The sequence below is a fragment of the Haemaphysalis longicornis genome, unplaced genomic scaffold (genome assembly GCF_048455015.1).
Source record: "Haemaphysalis longicornis isolate Haplotype H1 unplaced genomic scaffold, Haemaphysalis longicornis Haplotype H1 scaffold_7, whole genome shotgun sequence".
NCBI classification, from domain to species: domain Eukaryota; kingdom Metazoa; phylum Arthropoda; class Arachnida; order Ixodida; family Ixodidae; genus Haemaphysalis; species Haemaphysalis longicornis.
Genome location: NW_027526422.1, coordinates 22,716,907 through 22,739,452, shown reverse-complemented (window position 1 = coordinate 22,739,452; position 22,546 = coordinate 22,716,907). Strand labels below are relative to the sequence as shown.

The 22,546-nt window shown below is 45.9% G+C and overlaps 1 protein-coding gene across 1 annotated transcript; it reads left to right on the top strand.

The window, feature by feature from the left end:
• The first annotated feature begins 1,474 nt into the window (after positions 1–1,474).
• LOC144146195 (high-affinity choline transporter 1-like) lies at positions 1,475–21,518 on the top strand. Its single transcript, XM_077678159.1, has 6 exons — positions 1,475–1,562; positions 5,019–5,141; positions 8,211–8,318; positions 10,093–10,248; positions 12,433–12,581; positions 21,357–21,518. Exons 1-6 carry the CDS (start codon positions 1,475–1,477, stop codon positions 21,516–21,518), a joined length of 786 nt encoding a protein of 261 aa, XP_077534285.1.
• Positions 21,519–22,546: the final 1,028 nt, after the last annotated feature.

Here is a 22,546-nt window from a genome sequence, read left to right as displayed (position 1 = left end):
AACGGCCTTTTATAGCATTCAGGTGGTCGACGCATAACTTTCCGGCTATTTTGTGCGTAACTAAGTTTCCTGATTGGTCGAGAAAGAGAACGCTGCAAAATTTACAAATGCCAAGGACCCCAAATCTATCATGTTTGGTCCAACCCTCTAATCCGCCTTAACTGACCCGCTAATTCCTCTAATCCATATTAATCAACACCGCAGTCCCACTAATTCACATTAGTTCATTCACTCATCTCACTAAACCACCCTAGTCTACCCGCTAATCCGCGTTAATCGACTTAAATCCAGGCATCGAAATGCTATCGCATTTACTTTAAAAGTGAAAATGAGAAGGCCCCAATTTTTTTTCGATTCTCATGTTCTCCTATGGCAGTAACCAGAGGACACAATGGCACCGTACAAGAAAAAGTGATGGTGACGTAGAGAACTGTGAGTGTTTGTGTCTCAGTGCTGTTTTTATATAAGTGCCCACTCAAACTAAAATAAGTGGACGATACGGATTTATTGTTGATGGTGTCCCTGAAGGCCTTCGCAAGCGGACACGGATGCATTCGAATTAACAACATGAAAACTTCACACGATTTTAAACACACTGCAGATAGAAACCATAAAGAATACCCCATGATATGTTACCACGGAATATGCGTTCTAACTTAAGTTATTGTAAATGCAAAAAGATAATTTGGCGAGATGGGCTATACCTAAAGCAAACTAATAGTGTATAAGGACTTTACATTAAATTTAGGGTAATAATAAGATGAGAACCTTTTGGGGCTTGGGAACTGCATAATATGCAAAATATTGCGTGTGCAGTCTGGCGAATGGTAAAAATATTTTCGGATGCAAGGTAGGGTACCGGGATGGAAAACTAGAAATCACAGTTTTGAGGCCCCGGAACCGGTTCGGAACGGTTCCTTCAATTCGTTCCGGTTCGGGTTCAGTTCCAAAATGGCGGAAAAAATACGGTTCCGGTTCAGTTTCGGTTCCGGGCAAAAATTCGGGTTCGGTTCCGGTTTTCGGTTCGGTTCCGGCTCCGGTTCGACACCCTGCCCGACGCAACCCTCATATACGAAGTTTTACATTTTTACAAACAGTATCCGCTTCTCTGCCCCGGAATTTTTCATCCCATGAGCTCTTTGCCTCTTTATTGTGGCTTTTTCACTTATTACATTGCGCTATGTACTGGACATGGAGTCTTTTAGTTTCACTGAAAAATGAGGTGCGAGGAAACGCACCGTTTAAAATTTCAGAACAATTGCTCGGGGGTTCGTCAGATAGTTGATGTCGGAAATTGTAAAAAGTACTTAAAAATATTGTCTTTGCTTTGCGGACGCAATGCAAACGAACGAGTGCTTCTGTTTTTACTGGTGTCTTTCGGTTCATATTGATTTAGGAAGGGGAAAAGGCAGCGAATGAATTATGATCGTGAATTGTTTTACATTCCAGACATCCTAGCAGGGAATCCAAAGCCATGCCGGCAGAAGGCGCGGATTACGTTCTGCGCCTCTTCATCGCAAACAGCAACGTCCCGCTCTGGCTCAGTTGCATATCAATGACAGGTGAGTTCGGCCTTCGGAGAGACTGTTTTGCGGGAATTCGGCCAGTTTCTAAGAATTTACAGCGTTCTCTGCGAGTTCTTTCTGAGTGCCCCTTACTTTGTCACGTACCCCTACCACTCAACCTGTCGAGTTTTACAACCGAATTCAAGAGATTAATCTTGCAGGCGGTACCATGGCACCGCGGTTTCGAAACTACATTTACAACAATTTTTGTTGAGTTTGAATCGAAATTTAGTTAAATTGACCCAAGAGATTTTTTTAGTATTCAAAGAATTTGCATTAGAATTTTGTTCAGGGTTTGTTGTGGTTCTGTTCGAAAGTGAACGATGTGTTTTCATTGACTATCTATTGAGTTGATCACGACAAACTTCAATTGAGTTTCGGTTGAGTTTCATCTGAATGTCTTATTTAGTTCAGTTCAGTTCTGTCGCTGTGAAAGCATTTGTTTATTGAAAAAGCAGACCGTTTTTACAGCGTGCTGTGAAAAAATCGTGTAGTGGTGCAAAATTTCAAAAAAACATCACGAGACGACCCGGCTCTTGGGGGTAACGTCATTGACGTTTGCATGTCTGACAAACAAACGCATCACTTACTTCAATTGTATAAAATAACCAGCTCGCAATGATAAAACCACATCAGATGCGAAACAAACGCGAAAAACGACGACACGGGAGTTTTAAGTTCTCTTTGGGTACACTTCATTCATACATAGCCGTCGTCTGTCAGATGCCGGCCGGGGTGAGGCGTGTGACTCATTGCATGTTTCCTGCACACTAATATTTTCTATATACTATACCTGGCGCCAATAGGACGTTAACTATTGCACATATTTTCTTTTTTACTTTATAGTTAAAATTTTTATTTACACAGTACCGAAAAATGAAATGGGTTACAAAAAAATGGGCAAGGTTAGGCACGTGTTCCGATCTCTCTCAGGACGGCTCAGCAGCTTCTAGTAGCAAGTATGAAGTTACCGTTGAGTTACAAGTTTTCACTGTGACACGAAGGCTTTTCAGCAGCTTCTCGCATAGCCTGGCCTTAGAAATTGTGACGGCGCAAGAAAGGGCTGAAAGCTGGTTGCCTAAACATATGAATCTTCCTCACAGACACATATTCCATGTTCCTCTTCGTGTTACATGACAACCTTGTGCTTGCCTCAGTATGAGTTAGAAGCTGGGGTTACTTTCATCAACATTTTGTATGCCATGGCAACGTGGGTCAGTACATGTAAATGTATTTAAGAGTATAGGTAAATGTGCTAAATTTACTGTTCATGTATAGTTGCATGTATAGTTGCATGTATAGTTGCATTCTGTGTTGCTTTCGTGCTTCGCCGTTTTTATATCTCAAGTCTGCATAACGGCGCATGTATAAACTATATTTTAGTCTGTTAATTGCTTGCGAGTGGTGACGAATGATGTGGTGTAGTGCTATATTGTTGGTAAAGCCCTCCATGTGCTTCATGCGTGTATCCGTTGATATGTGTCAGTAACTGATGCATGTTTCCGACCATCAGGATTTCCAGGATTTGTTGTGTTGGGCCGTACAAAATGTTTCTGCAATTCATGCTTTTTTTTCTTCGTGGTGGAAAAATTTCATGCACATAACGGACCAGCTCATTGACTAAAAATAATTACATCAGTCACAAAGAATCCAAAAAACAGTCAGCAGAAACTCCACATTAGAAAAACCATTGTGCAGACGACAAAAAATTCCCTTGAGTTATTGATGTGTAGCACAATCAGCCTTTAATTTCTGTTTTATTTCTTCTGAATCAATAATAACTCAAGAAAATGTCAACATAAATTCAGAAAATATTTTTTCAGGAGTATAATTAGCACGACGCCAGACACGCTTGCTCTCCTTGCACTATTACTAGCTCGGCTAATTCTCCGCGTGCTGCTACTAATACTGCGGCTTCTTTTTTCTACAGCGGCTGATTCCAATGCATACGAATATTCCCCGGGACAAGTTGGTAGCCAGCTGTCGAATATTGCAGAAAGAACGCAACTACAACAAACAGTAGCCTACCACTACCACCAGCACAGCCCAAGTTAGGGCTAATAATGGGCTTTCCTTTAAAGAAGCCATGAAGAGAATACACAAGTTTGTTTTATTCGAAAGATTTCGTGTTCTATAGTCCCCCAGCCCTTCTCCGGAAGCAAAAGATGCTTTATTCACTGTGAAATTATTCAATTTAAGCTAATTTTTTTATTATCGTGCTAAAACGTCTGATTGAACGACGTTTGCAATGAGATCATAAGAGCAGGTCTTTCGGTTAAATTTGGTGCGGAGCGGCACAGCCGGACTCGGCTCTCCTCTTCCCGAGTCATGTCCGGCCGTGGGAGCGGAGAGTTGCTTACTGTTATTCTACCTAAGTGGCGCCACCACACGGCGGCAAGCCGTTTTATGCCTTTGGTTTGCTTGTGAACGTATCTAAACCTGGCTTGTTTTGTTCATGGAGTCAATATTCGTTACGTAAAACATTGTGCTCGCTCGACAAATACGGTCACATAAGACATCGTCGCTTGCGTCAACCGGCCAGTGTCGCCTGATACAACCCCAAAGTCCCGCAGTGCTGCGCATCTAAACGAAGCATAGTGCGCGCAGTACCAACAACAGTCCGCATCGGTACTTCTGTTGCGGAATTGTGGAAGAAGAGGAAGGCGACCGCGTACTATCATCGGGATCAGGGGCTAGAGGAGAAAGAAGCTAATAAAGCTCGGTCCGGCTCAGCCATGGCCTCGCGTCTGCCTCCCGTTCCATAACATTTCTGGTGCCGTGAAACCTGGCAACGACGGACCAGCGGCTTCACGGCGCAGCGCATTCAAGGTAGTGCGTGGCCTCAGGTACGTCGGATCGTCTCATTTCGGAAGCCTCACCCTTGAACGGTGCCTGCCATGGCTGCGTGCTGGACACAGACCCCCCACCTAGAACCCGGAGATGAACCCCACCCATCGGACAGTCCCGACCCTTGCTTCGCTACGCTCTCTGGTTTAGATGACAGGCAGGTCGTGGACCAACTTATCAGTTCGCGGGTCATCCTCCGGGCGGTCATAATGGAACAAGCCAACACCACTATTCAGGTCTTGGAATCGTCACCATCGAATATAAGTATGCTCATCGATTTGCACCGTATGGCAGAACAAAAACAAGACGAACTTCGAAAGCTGGACGGTCATATCCAGAGCTTTCTCGACTTTGACAATTTCGTGGCAGACTTAGAAGAAGGCGAAGAGTTTTCATACGCGATAAGTCGCACGAAGGTTTCGTTAAAGGAACGAATCTCTCAGGCAACGTTGAGGACGTCGTTCACCGCGACCAAGACTCTGTCGCCACCTCAACCGACGCAAGATCCTTTCAGAGGGGGCACCTCCATGAAAAGGGACGCGGCCATTGTAGCACTCCCATTCGCAACAAGGGCTGCTTGGGAAACCGCGAGTTCGTGGTGTTCAGCGGAAGAGAACACGGAGCAGCACAACGCCCCTGCATTTGCAACGTCGTCGGTGAACCAGGCTGCGGGACGCAGAAGCAATACCGAGTTCGACGAAGCAGCCGGCGCCGTGCCATTCCGCCCAAGTGAGGAAAACACCATCCCAGACTCGCATGCTCTCGGGGCCAAGCCAAAAAAACTCCCCCCACCTCCCCGAAGGGGATCGTGCGGAAATGCTAATGCATTGGGTGCACCGATGAGTGCGCTGCGGCAAGCAGTCACGGAGAGAGGCGCGCGCTCCACTGCATTTATATATATTTTTCCGAGCGCAGCGAGCGGAGAGGTGTACGCGGAGAGGAGAGAGAGACCCGTGCAACACGCCCGCACCGGGCGCGAGCTCTCTCCGCCGAGCTCCACGATGCGAGCGCCCTCACACGCCCGCGCGCGATCCTCCTCTCCCCTTGCCCTCCGCTACTCCCGCCAGAGCTACCACCTGCTCCGGTTTCTAGGCGCGCCACAGCTGTTGCTAGGGGCGGGGAGGAGCGCGGAGAGATAACACCTGCGGGCGCACGCCGGCCAACGGACGCACGACAACCCCCGACTAAGAAATGCATTCGCATTTAAAAGGCCATCGCGCACACGCAAAACTCGGATGAAGTCAACAGATGACAGGTGTCCCCCGTGCAACGAGAAGACATTCACCCGTGGGCCAGCGTTACGAAACGAGTGGCTCGGCAGCAAGTTTCTGAACAAGCGAATTCAAGCACGGGGAAGACAAGCGTCCGCTCGACCGCTAGAAAACAGAAAACGCAGATCCATTGCGACGATACAGATGCAAGTGGTTAAAACTCAGCCAGTACGTAGAAAGGAACGTTGTTGGCGGACAGGAAAAGAAAAGGGCACCATGGACCAGAAGGTTCAGGCTGCATTCCGAACACCATTTGTACATGCTCAGTCGAGGACTAACTTTACTGCATCATTTATAAGACAGCCCGACCCAAGCAAAGCTTGGGGCAGAAAGCATCTACCACCTCCAGACTCCGCAGGAATGACATTGGACTAATCTACGGCAAGCCTAGACTAATCTGCTCTGCACTTCCTCACCACTAGCGCCACCGTCGGGGGTGGGAGTATGTTGCGGAATTATGGAAGAAGAGGAAGACGACCGCGTACTATCATCGGGATCAGGGGCTAGAGGAGAAAGAAGCTAATACAGCTCGGTCCGGCTCAGCCATGGCCTCGCGTCTGCGTCCCGTTCCATAACAACTTCTATGTTTGCGTGTGCTTTCGTTACTTCCACTGTTTGTCCCACCATTCTTACTGATATAAATAGAATGCTCCAGAAAATGTAAGCTCAAATAGCTCGTTCGGCAAGCTTATAAGTTGTGCCTAATTTGCATTTGGTTTTTCCTGCCTCCGCGAATCGCAGAGCTGGCTGGTATGACATCATAGGTTCTGTTGCGGAAAATGAGCTAGTGGGTCGCATGGCCATTCCCTTTTTTCTTAATTATACAGCTTATTTCAGAGAAGTTTATGTTAAAAGTGGCGTCAGCATGATTCTGACGAGGCAATCTTTTGAATGAACCGAACTTGCATTTTGTGTTCATGGCTCCTTTAAGCGCTATACGTTACGAGATCCTCTAGCCAACTAAACCCGCGAAGTTATTGATTGATTATATGGATAACGGTAGAGGTAATGGTCATGGTATATAGGCAGGGCATATAATGCGAAGGCAAGATAACCGTTAGTCATTAAGAGTAACAGAGGGAATCCCTAGATAAGGCAAGCGTGGCAGAGGGCGGCAGAAATGTAGATGGGCAGATGAGATCAGAAAGTTTTTCGGGGATAAATTGGTCGCAGTTAGCACAGCATCGGGGTAATTGGAGCTTAATAGGAGAGGCCTTTGCCCTGCAGTGGGCGTAGATAGGCTGGTGATGATGATGATGGTGGTATAACCAGCGGACGCTACACAGGCGATGAGGCGCGTCGTAGTAGAGGGCTCGGGTTAATTTTGACCACCTGGGAATCTTTAACGGGCACCGAAATCCCGAACAGACGGGCGTTCTCGCTTTTCCCCTCCATCAGAAAAGCGGCCCCCACGGCCGAGAATCAAACCCGCCTCCACAACCTTTGAGTAAAACCCCTTCAATGGGGTCTTTAAAGAAAAGAAATGTAATGAAATGAAACAGAATGGGTGCTTCTTATGAAATGTATTTCTTTCAAATAAGAATTCTTTCTTTTGCGCGCGGCTTCATACATCAACTAGTTGTTGCTCCAGTTGCGTCTGCAGCAATTACGGGTACTGCAGCTTCATGAGAAAATAACGTATGTGGCTTACCAACTGGGACTGCTGTTGGTTTGTCGGAGGAAACAAAACTTTACGCCCTTGCCCCCAAAATACACAAGAGATGTGGTATCAGTTTATAGAACACGTGATATGATGGTAGTAATGACGACGCGTTGTGACATTAATATGTCCCATTTGATAGCAGCAAAAACGGTGGCTATCGGAAAAAATTAGGATACAAACATAAAAGATGCGCCCCATTATATCATTGTGGAAAAATCTGTTCACTCCATTCTATGGAATAGTTTTTGGGACCCCTCCCTCTTGGGGCGAGTGGAACGCGTGGATGACTGCACAGCTGTTCGGAATTACTTCATGCTGCTCATTCAGAAAAAAAAACGCCTATAACCAAGAAAGGCAACTCGGAATTCCTACTGAAATTACGTAGGAGAACTACGAATGTATACACGACCACACTGCTGCCCCGCAACAAACAAAAACTTAACGCATGTACATACTTTAGTATGTACATGCATGTATGTATGTAAGTTAGGCACCTAAGCTAACCCGACTAGCATCACTACAGGGAACATCGGCCGTCCTCTTTCCTTGCTTGTCTCACTGGAGGAGAAAACGCAATTCCGTGCAAATGTTTATTCTGGCAACCCGTCTGTAGCTTTTCGGTGCCTCTCTTGGCAAGAACATCTAGGAACTCGTCAAACGTTGTCCTGCCATCCGGTAGAAATCTCACATTTTTTGTCCTGTGACCTCTTCCATCATGGGAAAAAAATATGAAATTAAATAATAACATGGGACTCTTGCCCCCATAGATTTCAGTAAAATATGTGTACTTCGGGGTTTCTGCCTCCGTTCCCGATGGCCAGTCCGAAGGAAGTCCGTTTTCGAAGCAGTTTTTTTATGCCGCAGCTACGTGGGTCGGGGCCGGCTACCTCAACGGCGCTGCGGAAGCTGTCTTCACATCCGGCATACTGTGGTGCCAAGCCCCCATCGGCTACGCCATCAGCCTAATACTAGGTCAGTACGGACAAGCTGCGCATGCGCTTTGCTGTGGTGGGAGTGCTTTTCTCTCGATTCTAGGAAACTAAACCATCGGGCTAACGTTGACTTCTGGCAGGCAGTGTGGAGCTACTGGAACTTGTATTTTCGGAAATATAAGATCGCTCTCTTGTGAAAAAATAAATTTCTGAGCGAATTCGCAAACTCGTGGGGAATGCGCAGCAGTTAACTTGTTACGGCGATTTCAAACCAGGTTGCGTTACCAGCCACTTTGTGAGGCTACAAAATTGGCTTGACCGACTTGAATGTTCCAAGTCTTTAAACATCTCCTTTCTCTCTGGAAGCATACTACACCGAAGCGGATATTTCCGCTCGTGGTTCGGTTACAAAGGCGGCATGTTAGGACACGGATCACACTACCGTGGCCTCCCAATTTCAATTATAAAAAAACTGGCCGAAGTTAAAAAGATCATGAGCACTTATCAAGCCCTTTTTCAGCATGTCCTCTGAATGGGCGTTAGTGTTATACAGACTACCACATGTCCTCATCAGATGTTTTCGGACACCCGCAGGTTTCTCGGTCTCCAGCAGTTCCGCCTTCATAACTGATCGACGACCCTGCACGGGTCGTCGACAGAGTAAAAAAAGCAACATGCGGGAGCGCAGATCGGAATTTCAAATGTCGCATGCAATTTCAGAACGGTGATGGTAAATGAACGTAAAACTGCTCCTTTCAGAAGATTACAACACCTTGTCCTAAAGCAGCCCAACGCCCAAATTAGGCGTCACCGTCAAAGAAATTACTCAACTATAGTTTTTATTAGTTTCATGTCATTTCATAATGGTACCACGTATAAATATCTTCTTTTCAGCTCGCGTGGTGCATTTTGGTGACACGTTTTGTCAGAAATACCAGAGTCCTTCAATGCTTTTCTGCTCATGAAACTCCGCCGTCAAGCTATGGGAGAGCTTCTAGCGCTGCCCAGGGAGGCCCCCGCCGCGGCGCTGGTGGTGATCGGAGGGCCATAGAAACTCTATGCGGAGGGCATCAGGGGAAGTGGCCAGAGCGCGTTTGGCATTGCACGGACGCTCGGCGTCTTATCAGCAGTGCGCTTTCGCTTTACGTGTCGTGGGCCGCTGAAGAGGACTTATCATTTTGTGAGGGACGAAAAAATTTGATGGGAACAGACATACTGCTTCCGCGTTCCTGCCTGCCGGTCTGGCTACAGAGCAGCGGATGCCGCGCCCGATGCCCTCCTATCTTCGGTGGCGCCCCTCACGGTAGCCTTTGTCCCCGAACAAAATTTGGCCGGGAGTTTCATGACCATAGAAACATTGAAGGACTCTGGAAATACTTACGAAGCTTATTGACACGTCAAGGTTTCTCATGAAATGTCTTATGCGCCTGTTCTTTCCCACGTATTGTGACTCGCAATGTAAATTCTGCAACCAATGAGGCCCTTTCAGGCACAAGATATGGAAGCGCGACAAAAACCCAGACACGCCCACCCCGTTCCCCCTCTCCTTAGCAGTGAGACATACTGCTGTGCCACTCCCTGCCTCATGATGAAATTCTGTTCACCGAAATGGCCGGTCAAGCCAAGGCGGCACGTGGCGACCTGAAACGAGGAGCCGCCAAACATAAGTAGTCAATAAAGAAGCTTCGTCTCCACCTCTTGCCAACGTAAGACCGCAGGGGAGTTCCTTTTACCGTCAGGGTTTTCAGGAACAGCTCGAACGTCGCTAGTGACCCAATTTGCGCTAGTTTATGTCCTCCATTTTAAATTTGCAGGCGGCAGGTTTTTCGCCGCCAAGATGCGCATCACCGACGCGCTGACCATGCTGGACCCCTTCCAGCATCATTACGGGCGCTGGATTGGTGTCATGCTTTGCCTGCCCGCGTTGTGTGGGGAGGTGTTCTGGACCGCCTCCATACTGTCAGCGCTCGGTAAGGAAATGCTCGTCGCCATACTTCGCGCCAAATAACTTACTCCCATGTCACACCCCAGTGTGAGCGCATGAGCTGGGAAGTACACGAAAAAAACACAAGAATCGTGGGTCGGGCTCAAGCGCTGAGGGGCGCATAGGTGATGTTTGAAGTGAATTTGTATTTCCTCGCTGGCATTTTGTGACACAAAAGTGTTTTATTCCCGGATACAGAAAAATTTCACCGACGTCATATCCGACAAGGACGTGACGTCAGTACAATGGAGCATGCGGCCTGTAGAGGGTTGCATTCCTGCACACACGTATTCTCGTGGGGAAGCAACCTTTAGTACTAAAGAGTACGTTATACTTAGGGTTGTTCGTTTTCGGATTTTATATTTTAACACGAAAATGTTTTATGCCGGTATACACCAAGATTTCGCTAACGTCATATCCGTCACAGAAATGAAGCCAGTACACCTTCGGAGAAGCGACCCGCCAGCAGGACGTCGTTCGTCAAGCATACCCCCCAGACCACCGCCGACCTGCAAATCATGCTCAGCTTCAGATTTCGCTGCACATTTCACTTTCGTGTTTTACTGATTTCTAAGACAGAGAAATCAACCTATTTTTTGGCAGTATTCACCATTCAAAGTGTGGCTTATTTATTAACGGGACATTTTCCTTGCGCTGTGTTATGGGCATACGTTTTAAATGTGGTTGCTATCGTGAACAGCATCTCCCCAGGTTGGTGCAAGCACGTCAGTCAGGGTGTACTTTATAGGAGGTACCTCAATAATGACAAGGAGCTGGTCGATGTAGCCGAGAATGATCCAGGGTTTGTTTACCGCGTCCTGACAGGATGCTTACTTGAAAGCCACTTTTCGCTGAAGGCTGTCAACAGCCACATTATCAATAAGGTTGCTAGCCGTAAAAATTTGTTTACTATATCTTCGCTAGCTTTAACTTAGGCAGTTAAAAAATTAAAAGAGATCCCTCGGGGGTTGTGAATTTATTCCTGGTGTAAAGGCGCCTGCCGAGATTGATAATTGCTCTTGTTAGACAAAACAAGGCACTCTAAATGCTAGCAGGTATTACCTTTGTATATCTTGTTTTGTGAAGCTTCTGGTTACGCTTTTAGGAGTAAAATATTTTCATTGATTGACATCTCTAAATACGATTACCAGTGTTGTTTATCGGTGACATATTCTATCCTCTGTTCAACGTGTTGCTAAGCCATAGAAAAGAGACATCTCGTGTATGGAGAAATATTCTTTTGTAAAATACGAAGTTTAAGGACGAATTCGGATATCCGCAGCATACCTTGTATTACAACTGTATTTAATCATTACCCTCATATATAACACAGTACAGAAATATTGCAATAATGAAGGGCAGTGAGAGAGCACATGTTGCCATTTTTCAAAAGATGTGCTACAAGTAACACCAGAAGAACAACAGAACTGAAAGAAAGAAGATAAAGTGTAGAAGGCAGATCATAAACAAAACCTTTCTCTTCTGCACCTATAATCGGACCTACGGTATGATGAACGGTCAATATGCAGGTTCAGTCACCTACACAAATATCAAACGTGAGAAAATTTCGATACTCGCTAGGGTTAACAATCCCAGTTTTTCAAGATAAAAAGCTTTACCTGTCGCAAACTTTCTCCAGTCATCGAGAATCGTATCATTACGTACCATGCGATGAAATATACTCGTTTTTTTCTTTTGAGAAACCAAAGCCCCTTTCTTAAGAGAAGGATGCTTAAAACGCGAAGCTTTCGCCCAAGCAAACTGAGTGAAAGTCAGTCTTAATTCCAAAGTGCTTCAACCGTGTCGGAATGTCGCAGTCGTACAGGCGTCGGCCTCATAACGCGAACGACCCAGGTTCAGTTCCGATGACGGGTAGCACCTTTTCGTCCTAAATCGCTTGTTGTGCACATCCATCACCCTATGTGGATTTCGTATGTCGTATTTCATCGCCATCTTATGCCTCCCATTGTTTAAAGTTGGCTTTCTTGCAGTGCGCTTTCGCGTGAGCTAGCCTTCAGGGAGGGAAATAAACCTTCGATACAAGAAAAGAGGCTTTTATATGAAGAACTTCGCTTAATGAAGAGCTGTACTGCTATCGGGTGTCTAATAACGACATTACTAATCACCACAAAGCTAATTACTACAAAGAAATTTCTTCCCTCTCCCGCAGGCTACACAATGCAGACCACCATCAGCCTGAATTCCGCCACCTCCATCGTGGTCTCCTCAGCCGTCATACTCATGTACACGGTGCTGGGAGGCCACTATTCAGTTGTTTACACGGACGTCCTCCAGTTCAGCACCATCCTCGTCGGCCTCGTGAGTTGCGCTTTGTGCCTCCATCTCTAAAACTACAACATGCCAAAATCGAGTAGCAGTTCTTAATTTACTGCAGTAGAACCCAAACAACTGAGCGAACGTAAGAAGCATGAAAAACTTAAATTTGCCTTATCGTATCTATTTTAAGAAAACTGGCACCAATCCTGACACATTTTTATTTACGCCACATTTTATGTCTAGGCGATGTGGCTATAGCTGAAAAATTCGCGAAATATCTTGTCGCAGAAGCGTTTTTAGGAACTCTTTTTTCCTGACTACATTACCATGTTGAATAAGCTGCCGAGTGGTGTAGTCGATTGTAGACCGTTCCATCGGGTGAGAGGGAAACGTACCGTCGCACTAAGTGTTCACGGCACGCGGGCCGGCTTTCTCCCTCTGTGTGCGCGCCTGGCGCGGCTGCTAATCTGCCTTGACTGCGCTTTGTAGGCATCGCGTGGGCGGGTTGGCCAGTAGTTTCCGCATTATTTTAATGAAATGTTGCTAACAGAGGAGCCAGACCGGCAGCTTGTGAGTTGCGCAATTCAAAGCACACATGTTTTTCGGCGGTCGCGGAATAAATGGTCCCGGAACAAATGGTCCCGGAACAAATGGCTCCGGAACTTATGGTCCCGGAACTAATGGTCCCGGAACAAATGGTCCCCAACTTCAAAGTAGGAAGAAATGGTCCCACCACTACTACGCCTTAGTGCCTGCATGAGGGAAGGAGGGGGTCAATGTATTTATATTTATGCTTGTATCTGTGCACACTGTATTTTGCATCTGTTCTTACACAGTATATTTACTAATGCTGAATTTGCTTGAGCTCAATGCTGTATACAAACTTTTTTTGTCGCACGTGTACGATCTCCGTGCTTGCTTTGTTCGTACTTTTTTGTTATTCCGAGAGCCAGGCAAACCAGTGGTGAACCTTTCAATAAAAAATCTGCGTGTACTGGGCCGCCCTCGGCCGGTGTTTAAAGTGAATACAATAACGGGCTACCGTAATTTTCTTCTTGAATGCAGTTTTCTTATGAAGTGGAGCAACACAACTGCTTAAATTAACATGGCTGACGTGCAATACTCGCAAGAATACAAAATTTTGTTAATGCTTGAGAAGTGAGTCTGACTTCATCCAGTGCGGTGAGCCTATTTACAGTGACGGTATTATTTAGGTTATGTAAAGTATCAAAAATGGTACTGTTGACCGCCAGTCAACATAGAACTGTACTGGTGCATTGCGCTCGCCGTTTTGTCGTTATTTCAAAAGGGATCTTTACTCGATGAGGGTTTATTGGGTTGGCTAAGCTGAGTTACTGTGCTCACCACCTGAAATGCTTCGATATCTGCAGTTCGAATCGAGCGAAGCAACACTAATCAAGATTTTACACCTCGATAATTATACAACTTGCAGTTTAGAAACTCATTTTTCTCCGAAAATAGGCAATACTTTGCTGGTGGGTGGTGGCATCTCCTCAAAAGCCAAAGCCGACCATTTAGAGCGGTCTTCGCGCGGCTAACACCTTACAGTGTCGTCGCCTTCCCGCCCTGCCTTTGTCGCCGCGCGCGCGGGCATAGTGAGGGAGTCGTGGCTAATCCCTTCCCAGACTAATGGACGCCGCCGCCCGCCGGACTACTGAAAAGAGCTCCTTCAACCCGAGGCGAATTCCTAAGGCGAATGACCATCAACGAACAGCGCCGACGCCGGCTTCGCAAATCGTCAAAAACTAGAGACGGCACCCTTTCGCTTACCGTCAGCCCGTCACCGAACGACCGCATACCAACAGAGCTACTAGGGCTCAGCACCCCAGTCTTTTGCCACACAAAAGAGGAAGGAGCACAAAGCATGCACTCCGCGACCCCCAACTTCACGTCTTTGCGGCTGCATGAAAGGAACTGACAGCTAGAAGCGGAGGCGACGCCAATACATGAGCCACCGGCGGCTTTCATTAATTAAATGACAAGCAGGAACTTAACAGTGATGACCGTCGCGAGAGCCTGGCTTGACCAGCGACTCAGCAGATGCTTGCTATCAGACCAGACGTCTGCATGTCTCGACACTGTGCCTGTCACCCCCCTCGCTTACTAGCGGCGTCTCGCGACACGTGCGGCTTCCTGGAACACGGCAGGACTCACAAACAATCAAAACCTGGAAAACCGAAAAAGGAAAATATTACAAAAAGCAAATACCGAAAGAGAGAGGGAAGTAATAAATAAGAATGTTCGTCTTGAACGTATAAAAAATGCGACGACTAAGATAAAAAGGCCGGATAAAATACGCATAAAAAAATTCCGAAAATGGGCCAATCGTCTAATGAATGCCCTGCACTTTCACAAAGATGCGTGGTTGGCAGAAATACCGCGTTTAATCGTTCTAATCGCCCACATTGAGCTAACCAGTTTAACGAAATCTGAAAAAAAAAGAAAACAAAAATAAAGAAACCTAAGAAATTAGAAAGTGCACTCTAGCAAAATAAAACAAATTTAAACAGAACCCACGTGGAGTTTTATAGAATCATTTTGCCTGAACAGGTGCCTGGGACCATTTGTTCCGGGGCCATAAGTTCCGGGATTATTTGTTCCTACTTTCGAGTTGGGACCATTTGTTCCGGGACCATTTGTTCCGGGACCATAAGTTCCGGGATTATTTGTTCCGGGACCATTTGTTCCTACACCCGTTTTTCGGCAATTTTGTTCCGCTGAGCTCTTTCTGCTCACCAGCTTCGGAGTAGTGACCGAAAATTGGGCAAAATTTAATCGCCTCTATGGCTGTGACAGCACAATACTTTGCTACAGGTAGGCGTCCCAATCGGGGTCTGGAAGAGGTGCAGGAGTAAAATTCATTAAAGCGAGCCTTAGGTCTGGACACCCGCCTTGTGAGGAGTTTCCTCTAGTCTGGGATACCTTGGCCTGTGCTGGCCACGCCGGCACTTTCCACGGTGGGAGGAGAGGTCAGAGCTTGTCAGCCATGCCAGACACTGCTGGTAGGGAAGGTAATAAAAATTAAATCGATTGTCCCCTGCCGACATGTCATCGGGGTCTTGCATACCATGTCCCCTTTTCGCGGTAGCGGACGCAATTTTCGAAATCATGCTTCATTCTATCGCCGTGCGAATGCCTCTTTGACCTTGAGGAATAAGTGGCGTTAGAAAAGCTAGGCAGCTCTTTTCAGCAAGCAGCCACCACTTAGTAGCTGTGCTAGAAAGCCTGTAGCGGTTGGCACCTGGCAGCAGGTGAATAGAAAGGACCGGGGGTTTATCTGCCCTTACGCGTACCTTCTTTCCAAACTGAAATGGGTCACTGAAACTTGCCTGTGCCGCGGGTGATATTAGTTCGAATCTCAACCGTTGCTGTGGTCACATTGCGGCACACTCACCTCCAAGTATTACGGGATGACCTTTGCGATTTTCCCAGTGGCCACTACCTCCCTATGTTGCCATTTTCTCCAGACCGTCTGAGGGGAGAGCGGAGAGATTCCTCCTCCCTTCTTTCCCTACCCCCGTTTCGGGGCAAAAGAAAGTTGTTAACTCACTCACTCCAGCCAAGAGTGCGGTCTATTGCCGAAATGTCATGTCTCGTTGTCGGCAACATCTAACTAAGCAACGCAAAACGAATGCTTGTCTGGCTTCTGAACGGCGGAGGCTTAATAAATTCTTATAAAACGCTCTCCAGGAGCCGTCTTGTTCACTTTATTTATGTTGCACATTAGTTTCACGGATAAATTCTTCTGCAGAGCCGATTGGAATTTTAAGGAAAGGGAAGTTTTCTTTATACTTGGCCGCGGTGGTGGCTGAGGGTGGGATGTTGATATATCGCCAATTTTTAGTATAAAATATATAATATGCTAAAATGTTTACTATTCAACCAAACTATCTGCATTACACTCTACAGGGATTTGAAACCACGAGTCTGTAAACTGACACGCGCCTTTTGCTGGTTGCCCTTCGGCGCCGAACGTGTAATGGTTATATCGTTTTAACAAACATCCGTTTTTGCAGTAAAGCGATCAAAACAGCTGCTCTAAGTGATCCGAGGCGCGCACACGAACAACAAATACGAAGTATTGCAAGACATATATTCGGCACTGCATCATTTACCCGTCGTGGATCACGCGACCTCGCGGCGTCTTTCAATTTCACCGCGGCCCAAAAAGCCGCCAATTTAAGCCAGATCGCACAAATAGGTCCTATGTAACAACTTTCCAATTTAAAGTATAATGCGGAAGGGAGCGTATAACCCAATACAACGAAAACTTCGCCTAGATGCAGCTGGCGCTCATACGCCGCTCAGCAAACGCCCAAGCCAGCAAATCGACCAGCTACCAGAGGGCGCTGCGCACGCAAGATGGTGCCGCCGTCGTTGGAACGCCCTATACATAGAGGTTTTTACAAGATACTCTAGAGAGGAATCTGGCGCTATGCGGCTCACATCAAGGCCGTCTGTGTCGTCATGGGCTGCCATTACATCATTCGCTCGTTTTAGTTTCATCATTGGCTTGGATTGAAATGTTTTAGTGACCACCATTATACACGAAATGCCACAAAAACGCGAAGAATAGTGTGCTAAAGCGTATTTTTGACGGAACGGTTGTGCCTGCTATTGTGCAAACCGAGGTGGTACTTACGAACAATGTTAATAATTGGGCAGGAACTTTTATTTGAAGAGTTTGGAAAGTTTTTTGAGCGTGCCTATGAAAATGTCGCCTTCCTCGTGAACCGGTGCAGCGACCTACTGTTTCACAAAACTTGCTGCTGAGCAAATAGGTCTATACTTGAAAAAAAAGAAAAAAGAAAACGTGGCGTTAAACAGTGGTGGACGATGACAGGATAGGACGGACACAGGGGCCCGTATCTGCCGTTCCTTGTCTTCGTCGAAGTACGTTTTGTTTCTTCTTTTCGTCGGCTACAAATTTCGCGGCGGCATATTACCCCCTCAGTCATACGTCCTTCGACCGCGGCATGACCAACGTCAGGTACGATCACGCAGTGCCTGTTGTTTCACCGAACACGGCTACCACAGAAAAAGGAGGATTTCGGCTCTCTCGTAGCTCGTAGACGTGTTAATGCATAGTGAAGAATGCAAATTTCAAACACCGCTTAAGAATCCAATTTTCATGACAAGCCCAAGCCAAAAGTGGGGATCTTCCGAAAAGCCCCCACGACGACATGGATTACCAAGCGCAGTTTCCTCTCTAGTATACATACGAAGGAACTCTATGGGCCTATACCTCCGACGTGCTTGTGAGAAAATTTGCCATATCTGCAATTTTTTTGTCTTTGTGCGTCTGTCTGTGTAACGGTAGTAGCGATGTGTTCTTTCTCCGCCATCTACACGTATTATGAATACTTCCCAATTTCCCCCACGCTATAATGCCTTTGTGGCACTGCAGGAAACTAACTAACTAACTAACTAACTAACTAACTAACTAACTAACTAACTAAATAAGTAAATAAATAAATAAATAAATAAATAATAAACAAATAACAAATAAATGAACATATTTCCAGGGAATGTTCGGCCTTGGCAGTACGTCTACTGTGTGTGAGGGAGTTTTGTGTGCACATCCAAGAGGCATTCATTCTGGACTGGGAAAATTTTCGCAGCTCCCAAGCAAGTTTATAAGAAAAATACACCTCCTTAGTCAACAGAGAAGCTGATGCTAATAACTGCTGACATAGCTTTTTTGTGCGGCGTTTTTCCCCGATGCTGAGTTCGCGGCGTGTCTTTACAACGTCACGTCGACAGAAGACGCAAAAGTCTAGGCGTGCCTCAATTTAGTACCAACACCTGTCATTTTTGGTACTCAATATAATCGCAGCATCATAATTAAACCTCTTGTACTAATTGCTATCAACGTTGCCGCTGCAGAGTTCTCTCGTTGGCTAGACTTCTACTGAAACACGCCTCACAACACCTTTTATGAGCCGCGCCTTTTTTTGTATTCACGGGAGCTACTACTACATTCAGACTTTTTTGACAACTACAAGATTTCTGAGAATCAAAAATATTCATTGAAGGCTCATGTATGTCTTTTGCGTACAGCTCTATTCTTTGTGCACACAGTAATTCTTCTAGGACTAGTTCATACTAGGGAAATGTGAATTTACACTGTGTAAGAAGTTTCGTCCTGTTCAAGTGACTGTAAGGTTGCTCACAAAGGTTAGCCAACAATGCTGCCAGATCTTAACATCAAGCTGCTTAGACAGGACAAATTGAAGAATTTGTCTTTCGAAGTACTGCGCTATCGTACATTTTTGCAATAATGAGCAAATGACTGAGTGTATGTATAAAATACAACTTGGTAGTTAGGCAGAACGGAAACAATAAGGCACTTGGGTATCCGAATACTGAAGAAATAAGCTATCACGAATCCAACGTTGATAGCGATTACCAACACATGCGGGATACACATTTGTGAAGTAGATGCTCCGCATTTCGTAATTTCTACTCCAAGGGTTTTGACTTTTAAAGGGGCAATAATGATTATTTTAATGGGCGATGAATATAAGTGCAGATTACCAGACGGCAAACTTTTGTCATAATTCGCAAATTTTGTGAACCAAAACCTTCGTTGTGCACATAATATACTGCCAAACTTTTTAAAACTTTTAGGCTCTCTCTGTTTTTTTTTTTTACATTTAACCACAGAACAAAATTCATCGGAGCACTAAACTACTTAGCTGCTTCGAAGGCGAATGCCTGGCGGTATTGTTGAACCACAGCGCAAACAACAAGACACAGAACGATAGCAAGAGGACATACGAAGCCCTGAATTACAACTGGATTTTGTTTTCTCTAACGACAGCAAATATAAAAGAAAGTGAAGGAAACAAAGCATGAAAAAACTGGCATGAAAAAACAGAGAGCCAACCCCCCAACTAACCATTATCGGCACGCGTCCTGCTAAGATAGTCCATCTCCTTCTTAAGCGCAATCGAGGCTACACGGATGCAATTCTCACCCAGGCGTTCAATCTCAGCCTGGCTCTATAAGTTCCTGAGTTGGCGTGTTCCAGTTTCTCCCGATAACGCGGCAATTTTCAAACAGCGGCTCGCAGCCGCATGTGTCGCAGTGGGTGGCAAGATTATCAACCGCTTTAGTTTTAATGTTATTGCGGTTCTCTCGCACGCTGTCATCTGGGCGTCTTCCGGTTGAGGTTGAATGCCTCAGTTATAATTGCATCAGTGTAGCCTCGATTGCACTCACGGAGAAGGAGATAGACAATCGTAACAGGACACCTGCCGATAATGGTTAGTTGTGGGGTTGGCTCTCTGTTGTTTTCATGCCAGTATTTTCGTGTGTTCTTTTGTTTTGTTTTCTTCACTTTCGTTTATACTTGGCGTTGTTGGAGAAAATAAAATCCAGCTGTAACTCAGCGCTTCTTGTGTCCTTTTGCTATCGCCCTGTGCCTTGTCCTTTGAGCTGTGGTTCAACATGCATCACCAACTCGCCCAAGTTTTCAGGTGCTAAGCCCGGGGGTACTTCTTAAAAACTTGTTTACCGTTACATCCTTTCCGCATTTTCTTTCTCTGCTTTCGTTTCTTGTGTCTTTTAGTGAAAATTACTTCGACCAGACTTAACTTAAAACTGCGAATACGGACGAGACAAAGAAAAGAGGCAGGACAAGAGCAGACCTGCCTCTTTTCCTTGTCCCGTCGTATGCGCAGTTTTAAGTATAACTATTATGAAACAACTATCCCAACAACATGCTTTACTTCACTTCGGCTAGAGTTTTTTAGGCTTCTCTGTGTATGCACCTCTTCGCATTTATTTTCTTCGTCTAACGACGCGAGATAGCCCAACAAGCAGACTGACACAAGCCGCAGCTGAACTAGATTCAGGGTTCTCCGCTTCTGGTGTGCACCTTTGTTACTCATGTGTTATTGCATTCGCATGTCACTGAGCATCCTATATTCTATAACTTTTGCGTTTTGTACATTCATAGTTTTGCACGTCTACTGATACGGGCACGCTGCCCGTCAAAGCTCCCGATTCCTGGCCAATTAAAGTGTGTATGAACTTACCCTAACAAATGTACCTTAACAAAAACGGAGAGTTTACCTTCCAATTGCAAAGGCGTTCCGCGCATTAAATGCAAAAATGAATCCTCGGATTTAGCAGGTCGCAAATGCTATGAAGGCACCAGGCGAATCACAACTTCACTCGTGGCCGATTCCACCCATCGATTGTTTCCATAAGTACGTATGGGTCAGGGATTTTTGTTATATAAAAAAACTCACGCGCGTCATGTTTGAAAAGTGGCGTTCTGGTTGTTGTCTGTTACCGAGAATTACAGCCGCTGTGAAGAGCAAATAAAAACATATTCGAGTTCGTGTTGGCACTCACCTCGGGTCTCTAGAGTAGGGCCGAGTTCGTCGCCATCGCGCAACCACATCACGTTTCCAAAGGTGGAATAAAGTTTAGGCTGCGGGAGCCACTTGGCAGGTGAACATGGCGGCACAGGAGTATAACATTTGCACGGCAACCACGAGGAATGCTAATTTCGGAAAACCTGTGGCGTAAAGTGCCGCTAGCCTGACTGGTAAAGTTATTCACAAAGAGACCAAGAAACAAAATCAAAGAAAGAGACGCTAACAAGCTGTAGCAGTCAAGAAGTCGTTAATAAGTATCTCTTGAGGGAGCCATAACGCTTTCGCCTCCATACCGCGTCAGCAAAAGTAAGTGCCCGATTAATGATTTTTCTTTGTTTATCGAAATTTTCGCTTCCGATTTGAAATTTCCACTGAAGTACTCACCTCATACGATTATATTGTGCAGGGGATATGTGTGCCGTTTATCCTGAAGAACGACAACGTTGGTAAGATTGGGGCCCCCTATAATGACTGGATCGGCCGGATTGAAATGCAAGACGTCAGCCAGGTTGTCGACAAGTTCCTCATGACGGTGTTTGGTGGAATCCCGTGGCAGGTGAGCCTCTGAAAGTCCTGCTCTCAGTGGAAACCGTAGATTGAACAACCTCTTTGTTGTCGACAGCTGTCAGAGATGGGGACCTAAGGAGACCGCCTGGATCGGATGTGAAGTGACGTAATGATTAGCGTGCAATGTGGACCGCAAGGCAAATGCGATGATGATAATGGGTATGATGATGATGGTTGGGTTTTTTATGGCGCAAGGCCGACTAAGGGCAAAGAGCGCCAGAGGAAAGTTTATTTAATGAAGTGAAGTGGTAGCTTTACGGATTGCGAAACTTGGCCAATGTAGTCAAATCCAGAAATATCTCGACATTACTCGGGTTTTGGGCGGATTTTATAAAAACCAGACTTTTTACACAGGCAAAGGCTTAAAAGGGGCCATGCAGAGAAAACACGTTTGGTTCATTCGAAAGATTGCCTCGTTAGAATCATACTGACCCCAAAACGCACACTTCGCTCAAATAGGCTATATAATTATTACAAAAGGGAATGGCCATGCGACCCACTAGCTCATTCCCGCAACAGAACCTATGATGTCATATGCCCAGCCGTGCGATTGGCTGAATCTGGCAGAAGCAAACACAAATTTGGCACGGCTTAGAAGTTTGCCGAAAGAGCTATTTGCGCTAAATGCAATCCGTATTCGTTTTATAGCACTAAGAATGGTGGGGTAAACAATGAAAGTTACGAAAATGCACGCAAACGTAGCAGTACCGATGCGCACTGCTCTTGGTACTGGGCGCACGATTTTTGTTTTAGCTGCATAGCAGTCCGCCGCTTTGGACTTGTCTTACACGACACTGGCCGATTGGCGTAAGAGTCGTTGTCTTACGGGACCCTGTTTATCGAACATTCCTCATGTTTCACGAAACGATTACTTTCTACCGTAACCAAAAAAAGCCAGGAGCAAATACGGTCAAATACCAATCAACGGCGGACAACGGTCCGCGGCTGACTATTGTAGCGCCATCTGGGAAGACTGACTGTTAGTAAGGCTGCAGAGCCTAATGAGGTACTGGATGTTCTTATGAATAC